The 19874-nt window shown below is 45.0% G+C and overlaps 1 protein-coding gene across 1 annotated transcript in view; it reads left to right on the top strand.

Moving 5' to 3' along the window:
- Positions 1–13145: 13145 nt before the first annotated feature.
- Positions 13146–19874, top strand: part of LOC8044113 (serine/threonine-protein phosphatase 6 regulatory ankyrin repeat subunit B) — a 72453-nt gene continuing 65724 nt past the window's right edge. Inside the window, exons 1-2 of the mRNA XM_029970891.4 lie at positions 13146–13238; positions 15243–15344. Coding sequence (XP_029826751.4) covers positions 13152–13238; positions 15243–15344 — 189 coding nt within the window. The 5' untranslated portion in view covers positions 13146–13151. The remainder of the gene's footprint in view (positions 13239–15242; positions 15345–19874) is intronic.

Raw genomic sequence — 19874 nt, 5'->3', positions numbered from 1 at the left:
AAGAAAAAAAAGAGAGAGATGTGTGGTTGAGCACAGCAGTTTTGTTCGCTCTGATGCTGATTCCCGGGTGTACTATAGAATGCTGCTGCCATATCATTGGCCGTTCAGTCAGAGTGAGACAATCGGAGCTGGTCAAGCACTGTCTCTTTTGGGCTGTGCGTGACTGAAGAGATAGCTCTTACATTTTAATTAGGCCCTGTACTTTCCGGTTTCAACCGAAAAAGACCGATAAACATGCGCCGGGGTCGAAGATGGAAAATCGGGTGAAACCGAAAAATACGGGTTTATGAATATTTTCGTACAAGCGGCATTTTTGTTTTTGCTTTCGTTCATACACCAAAAAAGTCCTATGTAGACGGTTTTTCTGTTTTCTTTTTTTTTTTTCAAACTCGTTTTTTTTTTTATTTTATAATTTTTTTTTTATTTGTTTACGATTGTTGTTTTGGGTTGATTGTAAGCACAGGTCTCCAAAGTGTCTTAATAATCATTCTTTTTTTTTTTTTTTTTTGTCAGTGCTGGTTAAATTGAACTTCAGTTTATGTCCCGAAAAGTTTGGCCTCATTGTGCCTTCTTGCAGATTGCACCATTAAAAATCTATGTTCTTTTTTTTTTCTTTTCTTTTTTTTTGTTTTTTTTTGTTTTTTTTGTACCCTAGTTGGGTGGTTTGATGTGCCTTTTATATTGTTTCGGTCGAACCGTGTCTGGACTTCAGCTGAAACGAAGTATTACGATAATGAAGTGTGAAGAGTAGTGTGTATCCGATGTAAATAAAACTTGAACCGTTTCTCGTCTTCATTGTTCGTTTCTAGCTGGATTTTTTTTTTTTTTGTCGATAAAAGCCGTTTGAAGCGTCTGCAGGAGACAATTCACCGAAACGCTCGGACATTTTGAAAATAAGTAAACACAGAAAAACAACCACCGATTTTTTACATAAATAAGGGCAGGAAAGTACACGGCCTAATTGTAATCCATTCCAGCGTATTACACTATATAGACTCACAGCCTAGCAAACAATTAATTAAACTTACCAACATAAAATAAGCAGTACTGTGGCGGGCCGAGCAATCTTCACGAAAAGCAGTCGTTGTCGAATGTCTTCCTTGGGTTTCCCTTGTCGAAGTGACAACACTAATGCGTGTCCCAAAATTGCGGCCAGGCTCTCTAAATCGACCGCAAAAATCGGTTTCTTAACCTATCACGTTACGATTTTGTACAGCGATGGCCAAAGATGGTGCATTTTTTCCATAAAATTCGCAAAGAAAGAACTTACCCGAGAAAAAAGTTAAAAAAGAAAAAGTTCTTAACTCCTATGGAAACCCAGCGAAGCTACCGGTCTTCAAACCATAGGGAGCCCTATGGTTTGAAGACCGGTGGCTTCGCTGCGTTTCCATAGGAGTTAAGACTTTTTTTCTTTTTTAACTTTTTCCTCATTTAAGTTCGCTCTTTGCGAATTTTACAGAAAAAATGCACCACCTGTGGCCAACGCCGTACGAAATTCGAACGCGATAGGTTAAGAAACCGATTTTTGTGGTCGATTTAAAGAGCCTGGCCACTATTTGAGGCACGGGTTAGAGTGAATGACATATAAAGAGTACACGGTAAGCTCCTCCCCCTCCTTTCCTCTGTAGCAGAGCGAACTCTGGATAGGAGGCGACCTGCTCTCCAGTGTTTGCTCTGCTAACGTGGAAAGGGGTGCGAGGAGCTTCCCCTGAACTTTTAACTTGTCATTGACTATAGGCTACGCAAGCTGTTGTGCGATTCAAATGATTCTATTCTGCCATTCATCTATTTATTCTTCAAATTCGCGCCCAGAGTTCCCCTGGGTACGTGGGTGCTGAGCACGTGCTCAATTTGAGCTGCCGCAGTTGACAATTTTTTTAACTGTACTAGAAGCCTACCTTAACAGCACCTTTATATCGTATAACAACCAGCTGTTTTTACAAAAAGATGCATAAGCATTGGGTCGTGCATGGCTCCCATTCTGTGTAACGTTTTTTTAGCTAAAATAGATTGCACGCTTGAAAAGACTCTCAGTGATTTTAACGTTTTTAAATTGTTTAGATACGTAGATGATGTTTTTATTCTTTTTAATGAACGTTCGTCTTTAACGTACCTTGATGACATGAAGTCAGTTTTGGAGGCCTTTAGACACCATGGGAAAGGATTAACTTTCACCCATGAACTGCCTAAGCAGGGTAGTTTACTGTTTCTAGATCTAATTTTTAAGGTTTTAGAAGGACACAAGTGTTAGATGTAGGCAAGCGGTTCCAAAAGCAGCTCTTGTCGTATGACTCTGCGCATTCTAAGGTGATAAAAAGCGGTATCGCTATGTTATGCCTAGAGTCGGCTCTTAGAAGGTCGTGCTCACACCGGATGCAGACAAGCTTTAAGAACCAGGTGACCAGACTACTTTCAGCGGGCTACCCTCAAAAGGTCGTGACGAATGTGGTAGAAGGCATTCTTCAAGAAGTAAAAGGCCTTACCACTACGACAAGGGCGAAAACGGCGCGGTGCCAAATGAGGCCTGAAGTGGTACCGTATGTGCACAGAATGTCGCACAACCTCAAGAAGGTGGCGAACCGCTTTGAAGTACCGCTCGTGTTCTCAGCACCGATCAAGCTCGGCCAACTCTGCTCTCGTATTACCGGTGGCAGCGGTAGAAGGCGAGGCTGCACCACAAAACATGCCAGGCGATATGTTGATTGTGTCACGGGATGGTTAATGAAATTCCCCTTACAAGTGGTAAGTCCTACGTAGGACAAACGGGCAGATGTGCAACGATTGACTAAGGGAGCACGCGCAAACTTTAAAGAGGAACGACGGGGTCCGTTTGCCTGAACACTGCGGCAAGTGTGGGTGTGAGCCAGGTCTTTTCGAGACAGCGATTCTGGGCAAAGGCAAGCGCCAAAAAGCGCGCGAGTTATTGGAAGCGTATTTATTAAAAAAAGGGATACACAATGCGTAAGCGACACATTCCCGGCGCAGCGACCGCCCTTGCTGGTAGACACGTCGGCCGCGCGGTGAGACAGGCATCGGGTTCCCTTTGATCACCGGTCCTTAGACGTAAAGCAGACTTGGGAAGTAATTCGTTACAAGTAACGAATTACGTTTAATCCATTACTTTTTCAAGTAGTTTTGTAATGTAATCTCGTTACAAATATTTGTAACGGATTTCTTTAATTACTCGTTACTTAACAATATGAGCATAATAGAGGAACCGGAGCAACATAAGCGGGCAATTCGGCAGCAGAAAGATAGTAGGTTCGACAAAGCAATAACTAAAAAGAAAACGCGATTTTTTTTTTCTTTGCATGATTGGTCACTTGAACCACTAGAAAAAAGTCCAAGACATATTCAAATAGGGAAGACACAAGTTAAAAAAAACAACGCCTGCTCGGCGTTGCTTCTTGATTTCTTAGCGGAGGTAGACGCTGCTACCGAGCATGCGCACTCCTAGCTTTGTCCGCAGAATTCCAGGGTTCATTTCCGGTCGCCGTAAGCTATAGCGGGATGGCGGGCGTAGTTGCAGCTTTTGCTTTCTTGTCAGCTTGCAGGTGAACAAAGTGCGCCTACATTGTTTCACTTATATACAATATTTTATTTTTACAAGGACTACCATAATGCAGGCAGATGAGAAATAGAAAGTAGTGCTGCAGAAAATTTTTTTTAAACATCAAAATTGTTTCTATTGTTTTCTTGATAAGTACGGGAAAAGTAACTTAAAAGTAACTTGTAACGTGACGAAAAAAAGTAATCCGTCAGTTTTAAGCGAAAATAATTTGCAGGGGTAATCCGTTACATCGGAGGCTCCGTAATTTGTAATTGTAATGCATTACATTTTTCAAGTAACCGGCACAGGTCTCACGTAAAGGTACGTAATCCCCACAACGTACGGAAACATGCTGTCTGCTTGGTTCCATCAGCTCGTGCCTGGCATCGGTTGCGTCTGGACTCAAGGTGGAACGAAGTACAGACCTTTTCAGCGCTTATACCAGGCAAACAATGCTGTGTCGTTGAACTGTGGACGCATGCGCGATGTCTGATACATCGCACAACAAACCTACAGCGCATGCTCAGAAGGCGTTTCACAGCCCAGCAGAAAAAAGATGGCAGCGCGCAGTAGGCACCTTTCGGAATGGTCTGTAGCGATTGCACGACCGCACACCGACGCGAAGCTCATCAACGTCGGAACGGGCATATGCGCGGCAAGAACTTTTTGTAGGCGTTAAGCCGAACGCTTAACGCCTACGCCAAAACACGCCAATAACTGAAACAGTTTCTGCTTCGTTTTGTTCTTACGCTTTGCACTGTTACCTTAACATCAACAGAGCGTAACTAGAAAAAAGAAATGAGAGGAAAATGGCTGACCTTTTGGAAAAGCTCAAACGTATACACGCTACTGAGTCAAAAAGTAACTAGATGCGTTACTCTTTACTTCGACTCAAAAGGGAGGCGTTACCTCAGCTTGAAATTAACGCGTTTTTTTTTTTTTTTTCGACACTCCGAATGTATTGTTTTTATAAAGCAGTAACCTCTTCCAATAATTCTCGTCGTTAATAATTCCTCACTTTTTAACGCGTTCATTCGGGGATAACTGTGGCTACATTGACGCACCTTGTTCACATTTCTTTGTGGTCTATCTAGCGTTTTCTCGTCGTACAACTTCCAGGCGAAAGCTGGGGGTGAGAACTAAGTCGGGTACTTCTGGTGTTGTGCACGTCCCTCTCCAGAAGTAACAAAATACCGTTAATCGTTACGGCTTCAAAAGTGTAACGAAAATGTTTTACTGGTTCTTCCTCTTAAAAAGTAACTAGGGACAAGCTACCTAAAAAGTATAACCAGGTACAAGTAACGCGTTATACTGGTACCGCGTTACGTACAAGTCCAGAAAAGCCCCCCGTAAAACAAAAGTATTTATAGTAAACGATTATTGCTAAAATACACGGGCGTGATAAACAACTTCGGATCCGCAGTGTCTGCCCCACATACGCGCCCAAGCTCACGCGGCGTGCTTTTTTTTTTTTTTTTTTCGATGTTTTTTGGGGGCATAATTATAGGCAATCTTTTTTTTCTCGTCGCCTCGACATAATGAAAGAGCGGTAATTCTCTACCCATTGACTGATCGATGTACACCTAATAAATTAGACGCACTATAACCTTCTGTGAGACGTTACTGCTTTTCGCGTTTAGTGACCAAAACCACAAATGTTTCTGAGATATTTATTTTTATTCTACTAAGTGAGCTCGGAGCCTCTTGTCTAACTGAACGATTACTTTTAACTCGGAACATTTTTAACGTGAAACATGCTTTGTCTCGTAAGGGGGCGGGGGAGTCTGGACAATTGTGAAGCCGAAAAGTGAAGCCGCCGATTACTCGATGCTGGTTGGCTGAGCCAGTTAATGACGTCCCACACCCCAGCTCGACGCTGATTGGCTGGTTCAGGTTCTGGAGGAGCGCCAGGGTTTAAAACCCGTGTCAGCGCCCACATCTCCATTCCATGAATTTCTACCAAGTGTACATGTCACGGATTAAGCCAGTCGCTAAACTAACCGATGAAGAGCGCCGAGAGCGTAGACGTCAATCCCAGAGGAATCGAACTGAAACCACACGTTCCACGTGTAACACAATTGCCCAGCAATCGGCTATGTTTGTAATGTAGGAACATAAACATTGATTTAAAAAATGGGGTGTGCGAATATGGGTAAAAATCCAAATAGCCAAAGTGCATATCATCACTAACTTCAACAGTGTAAAAAAAAAAAAGCCGAGTAGAGATTTTCTTTTGCACTGCAGAGGCTATGGATGATGCAGCGTTATTCGATTCGAACCAGAATTCCACCCCTAATGATAAACAATGCAAACTCAGCAATACCTCTGTTACGTACATCAGGCGACACAACATCAACATGACACCGGCGCTTTCTTTTTTTTTTAATATTGTTGTTTTGTTGGTTGGGCTCCTAGAGCCTTCAGCTCGAGCGACGTGGTATTCGAGTGACCCGTCCGGGATTACATATGTTTTGCTCGCTGCCACGGCTAGAGGGTTTTTCGGGCTTGTAGCTAAATAGAACGTGGGTTTGTGCGCCCCAATTCGAAGGCCTGCTTACGATCCCGATGTATGGCCAAACTCATTCCAATAATCGCTCTCTTTGCACTGACATATTAATCCAATCCGGCTTTCGAGCGCGTTCTGGGCTTGTGTCTTCTACGGAATATTACACGCCAAGCGTGCGTCTCCACACCGGTGACGGGCGCCAAGTGCTGAAAATACATCCTAAATTGTGCGATGCCGACTAGCATGACGGGGCAGGTTTTAACCCTTTCTTGACGAGACATACAAAATTTGCCTAAACATATATTTTTAAGATATTTATGTTTAACAAGATCAAATGTAAGAACAGAGCTGTTTAGAAAAACATTTTGCAAGGTAAACATTTTAAATACAAAAGCGCGAACGACGAGAACAGAACAAACATGCGAACAGGACAAGCGCTTACTATCAACTGACTGTTTAATGCATGAAAAGAGAAAGATGAAAATAAAAACCGAAAGACTAAATAAAATGCTAAGTGTCTTTGTGCAAAAACAATTGAAAAATTATTTGAAAATTAAAAATGATATGTAAATATCAACATAATTAAACAGAAAAATAACAGCGACATAAGAAAAAAATCCGCCGGATTCAGAAAAAGTTTGAGTCCTGAAAAACATTGACTTGAACGAGAAAGTCCTGAAAAGCCTTGACTTGAACGATCCTTTTTTGATTTCCAACTCCCAGACATTGATAGAACACCTTAAACAAAATGGCACGACAGTCAAGTTTGGATTATTTTTTGACGTGGAAGATCTGTTTTACTCAGTCCCACGCGAAGAAATGTTTGCAGCCACCAGTGAATGCATCGAGAACAACGAAACTGCGTCCTTTCAAAACCAGTGTGGTATTTCCGTGGATTCATTCTTGGAGCTTCTGAAGTTCCACCTCACCTCCACTGTTGTCACGTACAACAAAAGCGCTTTTATCCAAAAGAAAGGAATATGCATAGGCTCATGCCTATCACCAGTTCTGTGTAACATCTTCTTAGCCAAATGTGACAAGAATATTGCCCAGAAGCTTCCAGCAAACCTGGTATCGCGTGTGTTCAGATATATTGATGACAATCTCGTCCTGCTGCATGAACGACCGGAATAAATCGACTCAACAGTAAACAAACTCTGCGCCACGTTCCTTACTCAATCTCAGGGACTAAAGTTAACCCACGAACTACCAATTGACAGCAACCTACAATTCCTAGATCTTCAGCTGTTCTTTGAAGACAACCCTAGATGTTGGACCTACAAACCACGATACAAAATATCACTTTTTTCTATTTGACTCGACGCATTCTAAAACAATCAAGAGAAGAATTGAAAAAAAAAAAAACTGCTTCATAGCAGCTTTGCAAAAATCATGCGAGCACACAGCCAATGAGATTTGAGGCACAAGTTCAAAAACTACATGAATCTGGATATACCAGTTCCTTGTTGTTCGATGTAGCCCGCAGCTAGACCACTCATAATAGAAGAAGAAGAGATAGATAAGACGCGCCGACCGGCAGTGATAGCCTACCAACACAAAGTCTCACACAACTTGAAACGAATAGCGTCTAAATATGACATTCAGGTTGTAACATCAGCAACTAATAAACTTTAAAAAACTGTGTAAAAAATGAACTACCAAAACGAACGACAACAAAATTACTCAGTCCAGCACGCACACGATATGTCAACTGCAAACGTCAATATCGTATACGAAATTCTGTGCACATGTGGGAGAGTGTACGTTGGTCAATCTGGGCGCAGCGTTAGTTTATCTACGAAAGCATGACCTTCTCCTACAATCGTCACCACCAGGACGCCTAGCCATACATGTTAGAGACAGTAAATGCACTCATCTATTTAATCAAACAAAAGTCCTTAATCGCTTTCGGAGCAAGAGAGCCAGAGAAATTTTGAGGCAAAAGCCATAATAGAAAATGGAGACACGTGCATTAACACACCATCAGTATCACTGTTCGAGAAAAAGATGGGCTACCTCAAACTTTTTTTTCTTAAACCGGCCGCTTTTCTCTTTATGTCGCTCTCCTTTTGCAGTTTAATTATGTTGATTTTTGTTTTAATTTTCAAATAACTTTTGAATTTTTTTGCGCGAATGCATTTAGCATTTTAATTTAGTATTTCTCCTCTCGTTTTCCATTTTCACTTATCAAGCATTAAACAATCAGTGGTAAGTAAGCGCTTGTCCTATTTACATCTTTGTTTTGTCCTCATCCTTTTGTATCTAAGATGTTTACCCAACTAGCCCAACAGTTAATTTTAAATCGTAAGGTACTATTGTATGCTATAAATATATTTGTTACCTGTGAACCACCCAGTGCAAAGGCTCTAAGGCCGAAGGCCTTAGAGCCTTTGCGGATATGACATGCACGCCTGTGGACATGGCATGCAGCGCCTGTGGAGAAGACGAAGAGACCTTCCGAGCATTTGCTGCTCACATGCCAGAGGGTCCTGCCAGCGCCCATCGGGGGCTCCCGCATCGAGCAGGCACTCGGCTTCACAAATGAACATGACCACGTGGCCTGTTCTAGGGAAAAACTGGAGGCGTGGTGGCAAGTGCGACGGTGATTTGCACGCCGAGAAGTCAGCGCGTATCGACTGAACCACCGTGATCGTGTAGCTGTGTCCCTCCGCCCACCAGGGTTCACCTACAACTGATGGTGGGTCCTGACGACCTCCCCCACCCCCCTCTTTTCCACCTTCTTTTTTTCTTTTTTAACTTTTTTGGTGTGTCCAACTTACTCTCGTTTCACAAAGATTGCGCCGCAGAATACAATACAATACAATCGAGACTGTTGCCAGACTTCTAGATAAAAAAAGAGCGTGATGAAACCGAAACATTTGAACAAAAGAAATTAATATCTGGTTTGTTGCCTGGAGGCAACACTCGTCAACAAAGGGTGCTGTCACCGTGGCGCCAGAATAAGCTGACAGACGCATTCTTCCTATACAAACAACGCGCGGTTCCTACGTTCGCCGTTGCGGTGGCGCTACTATCGTCAAGGTGCACGCGCAGACACTTTGCGTCACGCGAATCTGGTTTCTGCGCACGCACAGTGCGCAGATCCTCGTGTGGGAAACCAGACCCTGGTGCGGGAAAATGCTGCATTGTTTGTGAACAGTGTGTTCGTCTATAAAGTTCAGTGTGATGTTTGTCATCTAGAAGCGCTCGAGGTACTTCAATAGACCCCTTTCAAAAGTCCACGCCCTCTGCTGGAAGCCGCAGAATGCCTTCGAAATGGCGGCCTAAAACAAAAACGTCAGGCCGCGCTTTCTGCGCCTGGCTGGACTAGAAGACAACAACAAACACACAGAATAAGTGATGAACGCAGTCAGTGACGTTGCGCTTCAGGCATTGTTTGATTAGCTCGTCCGGTCCTACAGCGTTGGCTACGTTTCGACGTTTGTCTGCCATGTTATATATGAATGCAAGACGGCGGTGTCGGTTGCTCCGCAGCGGTTCCAACCCTTTTCGAAAATGTGCACTATCTAGTAGCTGCTGCGCCGATCATCTTAGTTCGCCATTGTTTGTGCACGTATTCTGAAGATATATTGGACGCGAGAGTTGCATCAGCGCTCGGCGTGAACTCGGCTCAGCTATAGTAACGTAAACAAGTGCTGCGTCGGGGACTCGGGGTTCGGTGAAGACTCGGATCAAATCACACGCTTCGTGTCCAATGGGTGGAAGGATGGACGCCAACGGCTGTACCCTTTATATCGGGCGGTAGCTTACGCCACCTAGCCTCGAAATTAAGAACCGAAAGTATGATTTCCTCCAAGAAATGGTGACCGCCAGTGGTTTTTGATGCAATTTTGAAAAGTGTCCATAGACGGGTGACTTTCGAAAGGGGTCTATGTCTCCTGATACGACAACGGGAATGGACATGGTGAGACAGCGACCGTGTCTCAATCTAGAAAGTCATACTAAATGTCGCACTGCAGATCTCATTATCCTTCGCTACTTTTCATAAATAATAACCGGCCCTTTTCAGTCGTTGAGGTCCTTCTGCTTTTCGTGATGAGTGGCTGCCAGCGTGCGTGTCCAAAAAGCAATGAATGTTCGACCGACAAAGACGTCGCCAAATGATGAAATTCGGCGCTTTTTTTTTTTTTTTTTTTTTTTTTATCGTTTTCAATTTTTTTCAAGTGACTTTTTCTGGGACCGCAAAGTGATACTCTGCCCCGGACTGCAAAGTGATACTCTACCCCGAAAGAGCTCCACGCCAGAGTATGTAAATACACTTCAACCCGAGTTGTGTTTTGATGACCATCAGCGAACGATAACACAGCGGGGCCCGATAGAGAGATACCTGGCAAAGGGTGCGGTGCGCACTTTTTTTCTATTGACCAGACGCGGCCGCCTTTTTTGCGCGTTAATTTTTGCGGTCGCCTTTAATGTGTCCCTTCCGTTCACTCGTGCCCCTCTCCCTCCTCTCATGCACATTTATCGCGTTTCATTCGCTTCGGGAAAGAGGAAGGCTCGTGGCCATTTTTCTTTCTCTCCCTCTACCGAACGTGACCAGTGGGCAGGACGTGACCGCGGCTTCGAGACCAAGCCCAGCGATGTCCAGCGCTAAAATGGAGAATACCACCCCTTCCCTCTTCTGCTGTCACCCCGCAGGCTTCTGTCGAGCGGGGTCGTTTGTGTGTACCTGCTTAATGGCGGCTACCGCGCATAAAAAGAAAGTAAAATCTGAGGAGGGTGGTAGCGAAAGAGGAGGAGGGAAAGGAGGAGAGAGGTAGTTTGCAAGTCAGCCCGTCTGGAACCGAGGACACGGGTTTTAACCCCTTTCTTCCCGAGACCTCCTCGCCCTCGATGACGTCGTGGGGTGGGTCTGCGCTATCCCCGATGACCAGTGGCAGACGAGAAATCCTGCTTGGTTCGGAGCTCGTTGGGGAGTGGTTGCCTTTACGGTGGGCTTCAACGGGAGTTGCAACAACTGGATGTAACCGGTGCTCCTGGAAACGAAAACAGGCTTCTAGGGACCTCCGGGTGTCGACCTAGTCTGGCGAAAAAGATTTGTCAGCTAGCGTCCCTTGGTTATTCGGTGTGGTCGGGTAACGGGCGTCGTACACCACCGTCTGAACCGACGGGTACTGCGCCGTGGCAAGAGTTGTGTCCGTCGTGTCCTGGTGTGCGTGCCAGGGGCGTGCGTCTTCATCGTTCCTCCAGAAGGTCGGATGGGATTTCCAACGTCCTCTCCGAGGTTTTCCAGAGTGTTTGTGTGGGTGGCGTAAGGAGGGTGCGGTGTGAAACCCAGCGGAGCGTGGTCCTATTCGCATCGCTGAGAGGGCGCCGCGCGCGAACGTGAGTGGGGTGGCATGTGCAGTGGAGAATGGAAAATCGCCGCCTGGTCGACAACCACGAACAGATCGAAGAGGGTCCGTACCGCGACCTTGGCCGTTTGAAAAAACCGACACTGTTGGATAACTCAAGCGTGTCCCCCCATCCCTGCACAAAAATTGACCGCGTTACCCACCACCTCTTTTTTTTCTTCCTTCATCGATACTTCGCGTTATTTTTCTATTTTAATTAGTTTAATTGTCTTCTGCCTCATGCGCGGCGTTCAAGCTGTACATGTTTACGCCGGATTGTTGGTTATTAAATGAGCTAAAGACGCGGGAGTAGAGGCATTGGAATATTAATCGGGGTTCATTTATGATAAGTATATTAATCGCGCCAATTTTGCCAACCGGGGCACGAAATGCAACATTGTCTTTGTTTTTTTAGAAGCTGAGGATACATATGATAACTGCGCTGTTCTTGACTTTTAGTGAACCTTTATGTGGACATACTTAGTCAAACCGCGTTAATGACTAAAACATGAGGCTCACAACGGTTTGACCTCGCCTAATGGCAGCAGTTTGCCACAGGTCTTTGACAGAAGGGACGGCTTGACAGGAACTTTTTTTTCCTTTTTCTTTTCGAAACGTGAACCGCTTAGGACAATTGTTCGTCGAGAAAGAAGGGGGGAACGCGGCGCATGACGTCCGTGCAGAACAGTTGAAAACATAACAATAAAAAAATACAGCCATGGCGTCGGACAGCAGTCCCACGCAAGATGGCGTCCGTCGCCTTGGCAACCGCTGGAACTCAGAGGAAGCTATCATGGACCCGATTCGTCTGCTACAAGAGCTGGAGCGAGAGGCGCACGAGAAGCGCCGCGGGAAGCGGGCCCAAGCGGCCGTCGACGCCGCGGACGCGACGGCCGCCAGGATTTCCAACGGACCTTACATGCTCCTCGATGACATGGCAGCCAACACCGACAAGACTCCTCTTCTCAAAGACACGTCAACACTCAATGGACCAGGTGGTCGGCGGAAAGGCAAAGGGCCAGCTGCTCGGAAGAAGCCGCCGAGCGTTAAGGAGAAGACAGGCGTCGGGGGTCGGGTGGCATCCACCCTCCCTGTCAACCGACATGGCAAGAATGGGGGCAAAGCCGGCAAGGCAACGGTGAGGCCCCTTGAACTGAACTCGACCAAACTTGCGTTTGAGGAGAAGAAGGCGCTGACGCCCGTGCCGGAAGAAAGTAAGAAGGACGAATCCTCGCCGTTCGACTTTAGGGTCCAGGAGCCGACGGAAGTCTTCGTACCAGAACCAGTCTTGAAGACAGCACCCTCGTTGGAACTTCCAGAATCTACGACAGAGAACAAGCCGAAGGAGAAGACGAGCGTGCTTTCGAGGATGAGAGACGCGGCGAAAAAGATAAACGTGGCTCCTAGCAAGCTACAACAGACGGTGCTGAACGCCAAGCTTCTTCACAGCAAACTGACCCACTCCAAGTCCACCCCGGTACTGGACACGGCCGAACACCAGCAGAGCGAGGCGGCGGGGGCTCAGCCGCAGCAGGAGTCGGAACAGCTTGAGTTCCGATTTTCGGAGTCGCCCGACTCCTTCCTCGAGGATTCGCCCGAGAAGGAGTCGACAGAGAAGACGGTGGAAGAGGCGAAGGCCGACGGGGATGACGCGGAGAAGCCTCCGGAACAGGAGAAGCCCAAGGGGGCCACGTGGACGGGGGTCTCCACGAACCCCGAGTTGGCCCTCAAGATTCTGAACATGTCGAGGAGGGGAGACTGGTTAGGAGTGGATGCCTTGCTCAAACACGTCGAGAAAGGTGACCTGCCATCGGATCTCGCGGACGAGGTAAGAGCAAACTTATTCGCTGAGGGTCGAAGTTCGCAGACTCGTCTCTACCTCTACTGGTACCAGAAAGAATACAAAAGTAGGCGAAGGTGGGCCGAAAACTCGAACAAAAAATCTTACGGGAGCCTCAGAGACTAAGTGAAATAGACCATATCGAATTAACCTGAGAGTGAGGTAGAGAAGAAACACCTAAACGTAGAAGGGACAGAAAATAGACAGTACGACGCCTCAAAAAGAGAGACGTCGTTTGAGACGTCGTCCTGTCCATTTTCTGTCCCTTCTACGTTTTGATGTTTTTTCTCTACCCCAGTCTCCGGTTAATTCAACGAGGTTAATATTCACCAGCTCGCCTGCACCCTTACGATTTTTTTATGAAATAGACTACTTACGTCTTTTGTCTTATCTGAGTTTCTGCTATTATAAGTCTCCTAGCGACACGTCAACCATTAATGTTATTATTGGAAATCTATATCATTGACGTAGATTTTTTAAACTGAATATCATCAGGTGTCAGGAAATTAGTTATTAAACCCTCCAAAACATTGGGGTGTGTGTATGTATATACAGCTTAGAACTTAGTCTGCCTCAACGGGCGACTTGTCTCCTAGCTATAGATGAGAAATTTAGCCAGTGCTGTAAAATCGCTAGCCTGAGGTCTTTAACGTGTATCACGCAGTAGTGATACACGACCGCATTACGGTGCAATGCTCCTCCACATCGAAACGGGAAGGGGTTGGGATTGAATAGAATCCCTGGGTTCTGGACATTAAACTCGCATAAGCCAGTTGCAGCGTTGCAGAAGTCATGAATGCCTGGAGTTGGCGTGTTTTGCCTCCATACACAAGTAATTGTATAGGACACTGCTATTGCTACCTGAATTTACACAACGACACGAAAGTGATGTCCCGTGAGATATGAAGCAAACAAACAATATTTCTTAAAAGTAAACATTTCGGCGGAACTCCGCCTGGTTAGGTAAGTATTAAGACAGGGTACTTTGTAGATTCTAATCAATTTCTTTCTTGGTTTTGTTTCTTGGTTAGAGTCTACAAAACAATATTTCATCAAAAGATGAACAAAATAAGACTCGAATGGAAATGCTCAGCAACATAAATAGGCCTGGCAGTACTCTGCAACTATAGGGATGGCAGTCCGTTTTTGGTGATTCTGAACAGCGATGGAATACAGCATGAACTTGGAGCAATGACATGGATGGCTATGCACGCATTTCTCAATAAAAAAGGAAGACTTCTTTAAAAAAAAAAAAAAAGTGGCTTCGTTCCAAGGTTCCGCTTGTGAAAATCATTGAAGTCGCTGCATCGTTAACAGAAATAGGTTAACGAGTTACAAGTAGCGCGCCTAATAGGACTCTGCCAATTATTATAATAACCGGTGACAGCTGGTAAGAGCGCAACAGAAGCATTACCTCCTGCAGGCCCTCGCTGCCTTCCGTTGTGCTTTGGTTGCGTGTGACGAAGTGTCATCAAAGGGCAGAAATACCTCGCCGGAGGTGGAGGAGCGTCTACCGGGTTTCTTAACCATCTACTGAAGGTCGCCTTCAGCCGCGCTTCCACACCGCTGCTACATCGTACGAGACACAGCCTGCAGACACTGCCCTTAGGAACATGTGTCTTTCTTGTACGACGGCTCCGTCACATCGACCATAAAAAAACTGTCTGCACACATATGTTCGAAGCATACACATGTGTGCCGCAAACATGATTCCAACATTCTTCGGACGTCTCGAGAAATAATGCTGTCATCATGCAGTCAGCGAACACCTTGTATTCTTGGATGGATGGATAGATGGATGTTATTGGCTATACCCTTTAGAACGGGCGGTAGCTTGCGTTACCTATCCTAAGTGTGTGATATAGATTAATTATTGTATGCTATAGAGCATTTCGATTGCGAATTTAAGAAAACAGCATCTTCTCCAAAGCAAAGGACAGACGTTAGTGTGATATTTAAAGTGCCATCTCTCATTTTTGTTTTCTTTCGCAGGTGACAGGGTTCACCCCACTCATGTACGCCGTCAAGGACAGCCGAGTGGGACTGGCGGATAAATTTATAGACATCGGTGCCAACGTGAATGCCAAAGCCAAGGTGAGTGGCCGAAGCATTCCACGCTCTGGCGGAGGAGCTATACACGCGGCTTGCATGCATGGGGACGTCATCGTGCTGGTGGTCACTCCTATACTTTTTTTTCTTGCCGAGAAAAACAAATTCGGTCTCGCGAAATGTGCGATGAAGAAGGTACGCAGTCAACAGCAAGGCCGCCTAAATGGCTTTTGGTGCGGCGACGGTGCGCGCCCTGACGAGGCACTCGCCACGCTGACCGAAAAACACGACATGACCCCCAGAATATATTTGATGCATTAAGAGGGTGTGGTGCATGCTTCTTTCCAAGTGGATTTTTTATGTGTTTTACTGTCAGGCATCTGTTGGGGTGATTTATTTGCGCTCCTATAAGAGCGGTGGGTAAAAGGTGCGGATGGCGATAACTTCTTACCGAGAGCACACATTACATTTATCTTTAAGTCTCACTCGAATAAAATATAATGCTGAAAACAAGCAGATGAATGGCTTTCGGGTATAAATTTCCATTGCATTAGTTATGAACAGAAATCTTACTATTGAGTTGAAAATTAGATTAAATTGTGTTTCATTGAACTACTATACTGAGGTGTCTGTAATCCGACCTCGGAAGAAGCAAAACGCGTAACGCTGTTCTAGAGAATATGGGGATGAAAACACTAATACAGTGCAACCAGTAAAGTACAAGACAAACAAATAGAACGGCACAGTGGGGATTAACAACAATGAGAACAAAGATTGTTGCGAAATGCGGTGGGATCCGTCCGGGTTACAATAAGTGAGGGGAGGTTGTTCCAGTCTACAATAGAACGAGGCAGGCCTTTATATACAACTATTTTTAGTGAAGACTGTGTCCCCTGAATTACGAGGTGTAAGTTTCTTTTTCGACGCCTTGTGTAGTTTTGCAGCTTCAAGAGCACCGGATAAGGTGTTCTAGTACAACCCACCACGGAGCAACCCGACCGCCTACGGCGCCCCTAGGTACAGCGCCAAATTTACCCCTAGTGGCATCAACGCACGGAGGAACCACGCTGCCCTAGGGGAAGGAAGCGAGCTTTTCACACCTCCCCTTCTGATAAACCCTAACTAAACTATGGCCGCTAGTAATGAATGTCACATTCGGCACCAGAACGTGCTTCGGCGAGCAAGGAGTCTAAAATCTTAACGCGGTATCGCTGGGGAGCGCCTACAAATTACGGCTGCTGCTTAAGCATAACATAACAAGCAGAAATAGCCCGATGGGACGGCTGAAAACATAGCAGAAGAACACGGCGATAGAAGCGGCAACACGCAAAGTAACTTTCTTGAGTATACGAACAAGACATCTGGGCACATGCTTGCTTGACAAACAGCTAACCGGCTAAATGACCGCTGAGAAGAGGGTATACTAGCATTTTTAATACCGGTTTTCGAGTGGATGGCGGTTTTCTGTGAGTGTAGTATTTTGGCATTGTTCGTATTTATAGTGTCCGTAAATCGATAACATTCATTTTTTTTCGACTTTTGACAAGATTTTTTTTTTTTTTTTTTTTTTTTTTTTACGAGCGATTGTTTTAATTTTGGGTAGTGAAGACCTGCATTTTTATCAGTTTAGCGGGGAAATTGATTTGGTGGATAGGTCATGTGACGTGCATTTTCCAGCTGAGTTTAGCAGGCATATGGAATTGGTGTATACGTCAATTTTCCTGCTAAATTGAGTGGGGACATTGAATGGGTGTGTAAGCAAAGTGACGGCAGGTTACGTGACATCAATTTTCCCGCCAAATTTAAAGGGGAAACTAAATTGGTGTATTGGTCACGTGACGTCCAGTCACATGGCATCAATTTTCCATTCCAAATTTAGTGGAGAAACTGCATTGGGTGTCTAGGTCTCGTGACGTCAATTTTCCCGCTAAATTTAGTGGGGAAACTAAATTGGTGTTAAGGCCCACGTCACATCAAGTTCCCCGCTAAATTTAGCAGAAAATACACGGACGGACGGACGGACAAAGTTTGAAGATTGAGGGGGTTCTGTTAAAAAACATTTCATGCTTTAGTTTACCACGTGGTTTCTAGCTGGCTCGTGGTTGGACATTGTGTTCCATAGGTTTGGCTGTAGTCCGTTGGACGAAATACAGAAACATTGGCCCAGAATGTGTAGCGTGGACGCTCGCAGCAGTCTGAATCCGCAATTCCGTTCGGCGTGCATTTATTCCACATTTTCCTGTTTCACATTTTGGCCGCTAGGGTGCGCCTCTTTTCGCAGCACGCTCGAATAGGTGGCAGCACTCTACTACCTCTCATTCGCGTCTTCTCAGAGTACTCATTGAAAACTTTGGGACCTCTGTCTGAATAAATATTCTATGAATTAACGGCTTTACCAGCTGGTACGTGACTCGACTAGGTGGCGTTAATTCATCCAGGGTTGCGACTACCTCGAACACAGCTCAAGAATGTCTTGTTTCATTACCCAAAATATTTAATCGGTTATACGTAGTGTTTATGTATTGTTTACTCGTGTTTTTATATTTTGTGGATACTGTGAACCTTGTCAATACTCAACCAAACTGTTATCCGACAACTCTTACTGTTCAATCGCGTTTACTATATCCCCCTCTCGTGTAATGCAGTTCATTGGAGGTGCTTTCGAGGAAAAATAAACTGAATGAAACTGAACGCCGATACAATTTCACGACAAAAATGCGATAGCAATCCGGCAAAGAGAAAAAAAGAGAAAGAAAGGTGACCCTATAACAAAAGGCGATGATTACAAGGCGCTGAGCGGTGGCGGCGTCTCAATGATCTCACCCGGAGGCGGCGGACTAAAAGGCCTGAATACAAAGCAGCGGAACAACCATCGGCCCCATGTTCCCGTCGGACGATGGACATTGTTCTCGCAATCCTCTAAAAGGTACGGGCAAGAATCTCCTGCCGGGTCCGTAGCCAACTCGTCAGCCAAATTGAACCGGCGGCTGCAACGCGCCCACAAAATAGGGGACATGAGCTGTACATCCTTTTCACTCTTACTGGTCAAAATGCCCGGTAGTGCTGTATTTATTTTTTGTTTGTTATTTAACGTTTTGGCATAATGTATCCCGAGATGATTTAGCTTGCAAGCAAAGACACGTGGCAACGATGTGTTCATCCTGTTTTGTTTTTTTCCCCCACAAATCGTGGTGTTTTTTTTTTTTTTTTTATGAGAAAGTTGTCATGGACGAGCGTCATAAACGAGTGTCATGAACGAGCGTCATTAAAGAGCGCCAGTGTGGTCTCTGTGAGACACATTATGTGCTTCCTGGTCTCTGTCAGCATAATCAAGATCGTGTTCTTTTCTGTGTGTGTGTTTTTTTTTTTTTTCATTGTATGCTACAACGTATCTCAAAAAAAAAGTGACAAGTTTTTTTTTTTGTTTTTGATTTTTTAATAGCAAAAATAAACTTCATATTTTCCAACATCTCCTACCAAATGTCGTGCCAGCGTTCCAAACCAGATGCGGAAGTCTCGGAACTAACCTTCATCTTATTCAAAAATTATGAGTGTTTTTGTTTTAAGCTTTCAGTGGAAAATATGAGGGCCTGTTCATATACGTAGACAGAATGACGCCATTGACCCCCACGTAGATACGACAAAGCGCACAAGAAACGAAGAGGATTGTGCACGGGGTACACAGTACAAGCGCTTACTCTCAGTTGAAGTTCTTATTGAAAATAAACTCCGAGGTATACAGCATTCCGCACCATCATGGCCAATTCAGCATGTGTCCATAAAACATATCGTTTTGCTATCTAGGAGGACCGATGTTTTCCTTACACGTTGCCCAGTCCCTGCTTTTTTGATCGTGTAGGCCTCTATAATTTATGCAGACTGTGAATGCCAGCCCGACTTCCACCAAGTAAACGATTGCTGGAAGGGGGCGGGGGAAGATATCAGATGGCTAGGGAAATATTAGAAACCTACACGATCAAAGAATAAAGGACTAGGCAATGTTTAAGTCAAACATTGGTCCTTCTACATAGCAAAGAGATGTGTTGTTCCGAATTAGCCATTATGGTGTAGAATGCTGTTGTTTACTTCGGCGTATATTTTCAATAAAAACTTCAGTTGAAAGTACGCGCTTGTCCTGCGTACCCCTTCTACTTCGTTTCTTGTGCGCTGTGTCGAATCTCCTAAGCATGAACCAACTAACCCGCGTCGCCACCCCAATTCATCCCCCCCCCCCCCCCCCCCGTAATTGTGGGCTTCGTCGGACATAATTGTTTCCATTCAAAATGTTCGAATATCGCTCGTAAGAAGAGTGGTTGTTTGGGCTGCAGTGGTTGGTTAGACCTCTTATGCAATCTTGTGCGCAGCAAGGAAGAGGACAAAAGGGAGAACAGGACACAACGAGGCGCTTATAACTTTTGAATAAAATAATTAATTATTCTGAAAATTTGCTATCTGATCCGGACCGCTGAACATTTGCTTTTGGTCGGAGACACTTTGTATAATATTTTTATTTTACTGTAAATAATTGTATATGCGAGACACTGTTGGCGCTTACACAACATCGGCGCTTCAAAA

The sequence above is a fragment of the Ixodes scapularis genome, unplaced genomic scaffold, assembly GCF_016920785.2.
Source record: "Ixodes scapularis isolate PalLabHiFi unplaced genomic scaffold, ASM1692078v2 PGA_scaffold13__105_contigs__length_92229423, whole genome shotgun sequence".
Taxonomy (NCBI): domain Eukaryota; kingdom Metazoa; phylum Arthropoda; class Arachnida; order Ixodida; family Ixodidae; genus Ixodes; species Ixodes scapularis.
This window is presented reverse-complemented; position numbering and strand designations above follow the sequence as displayed.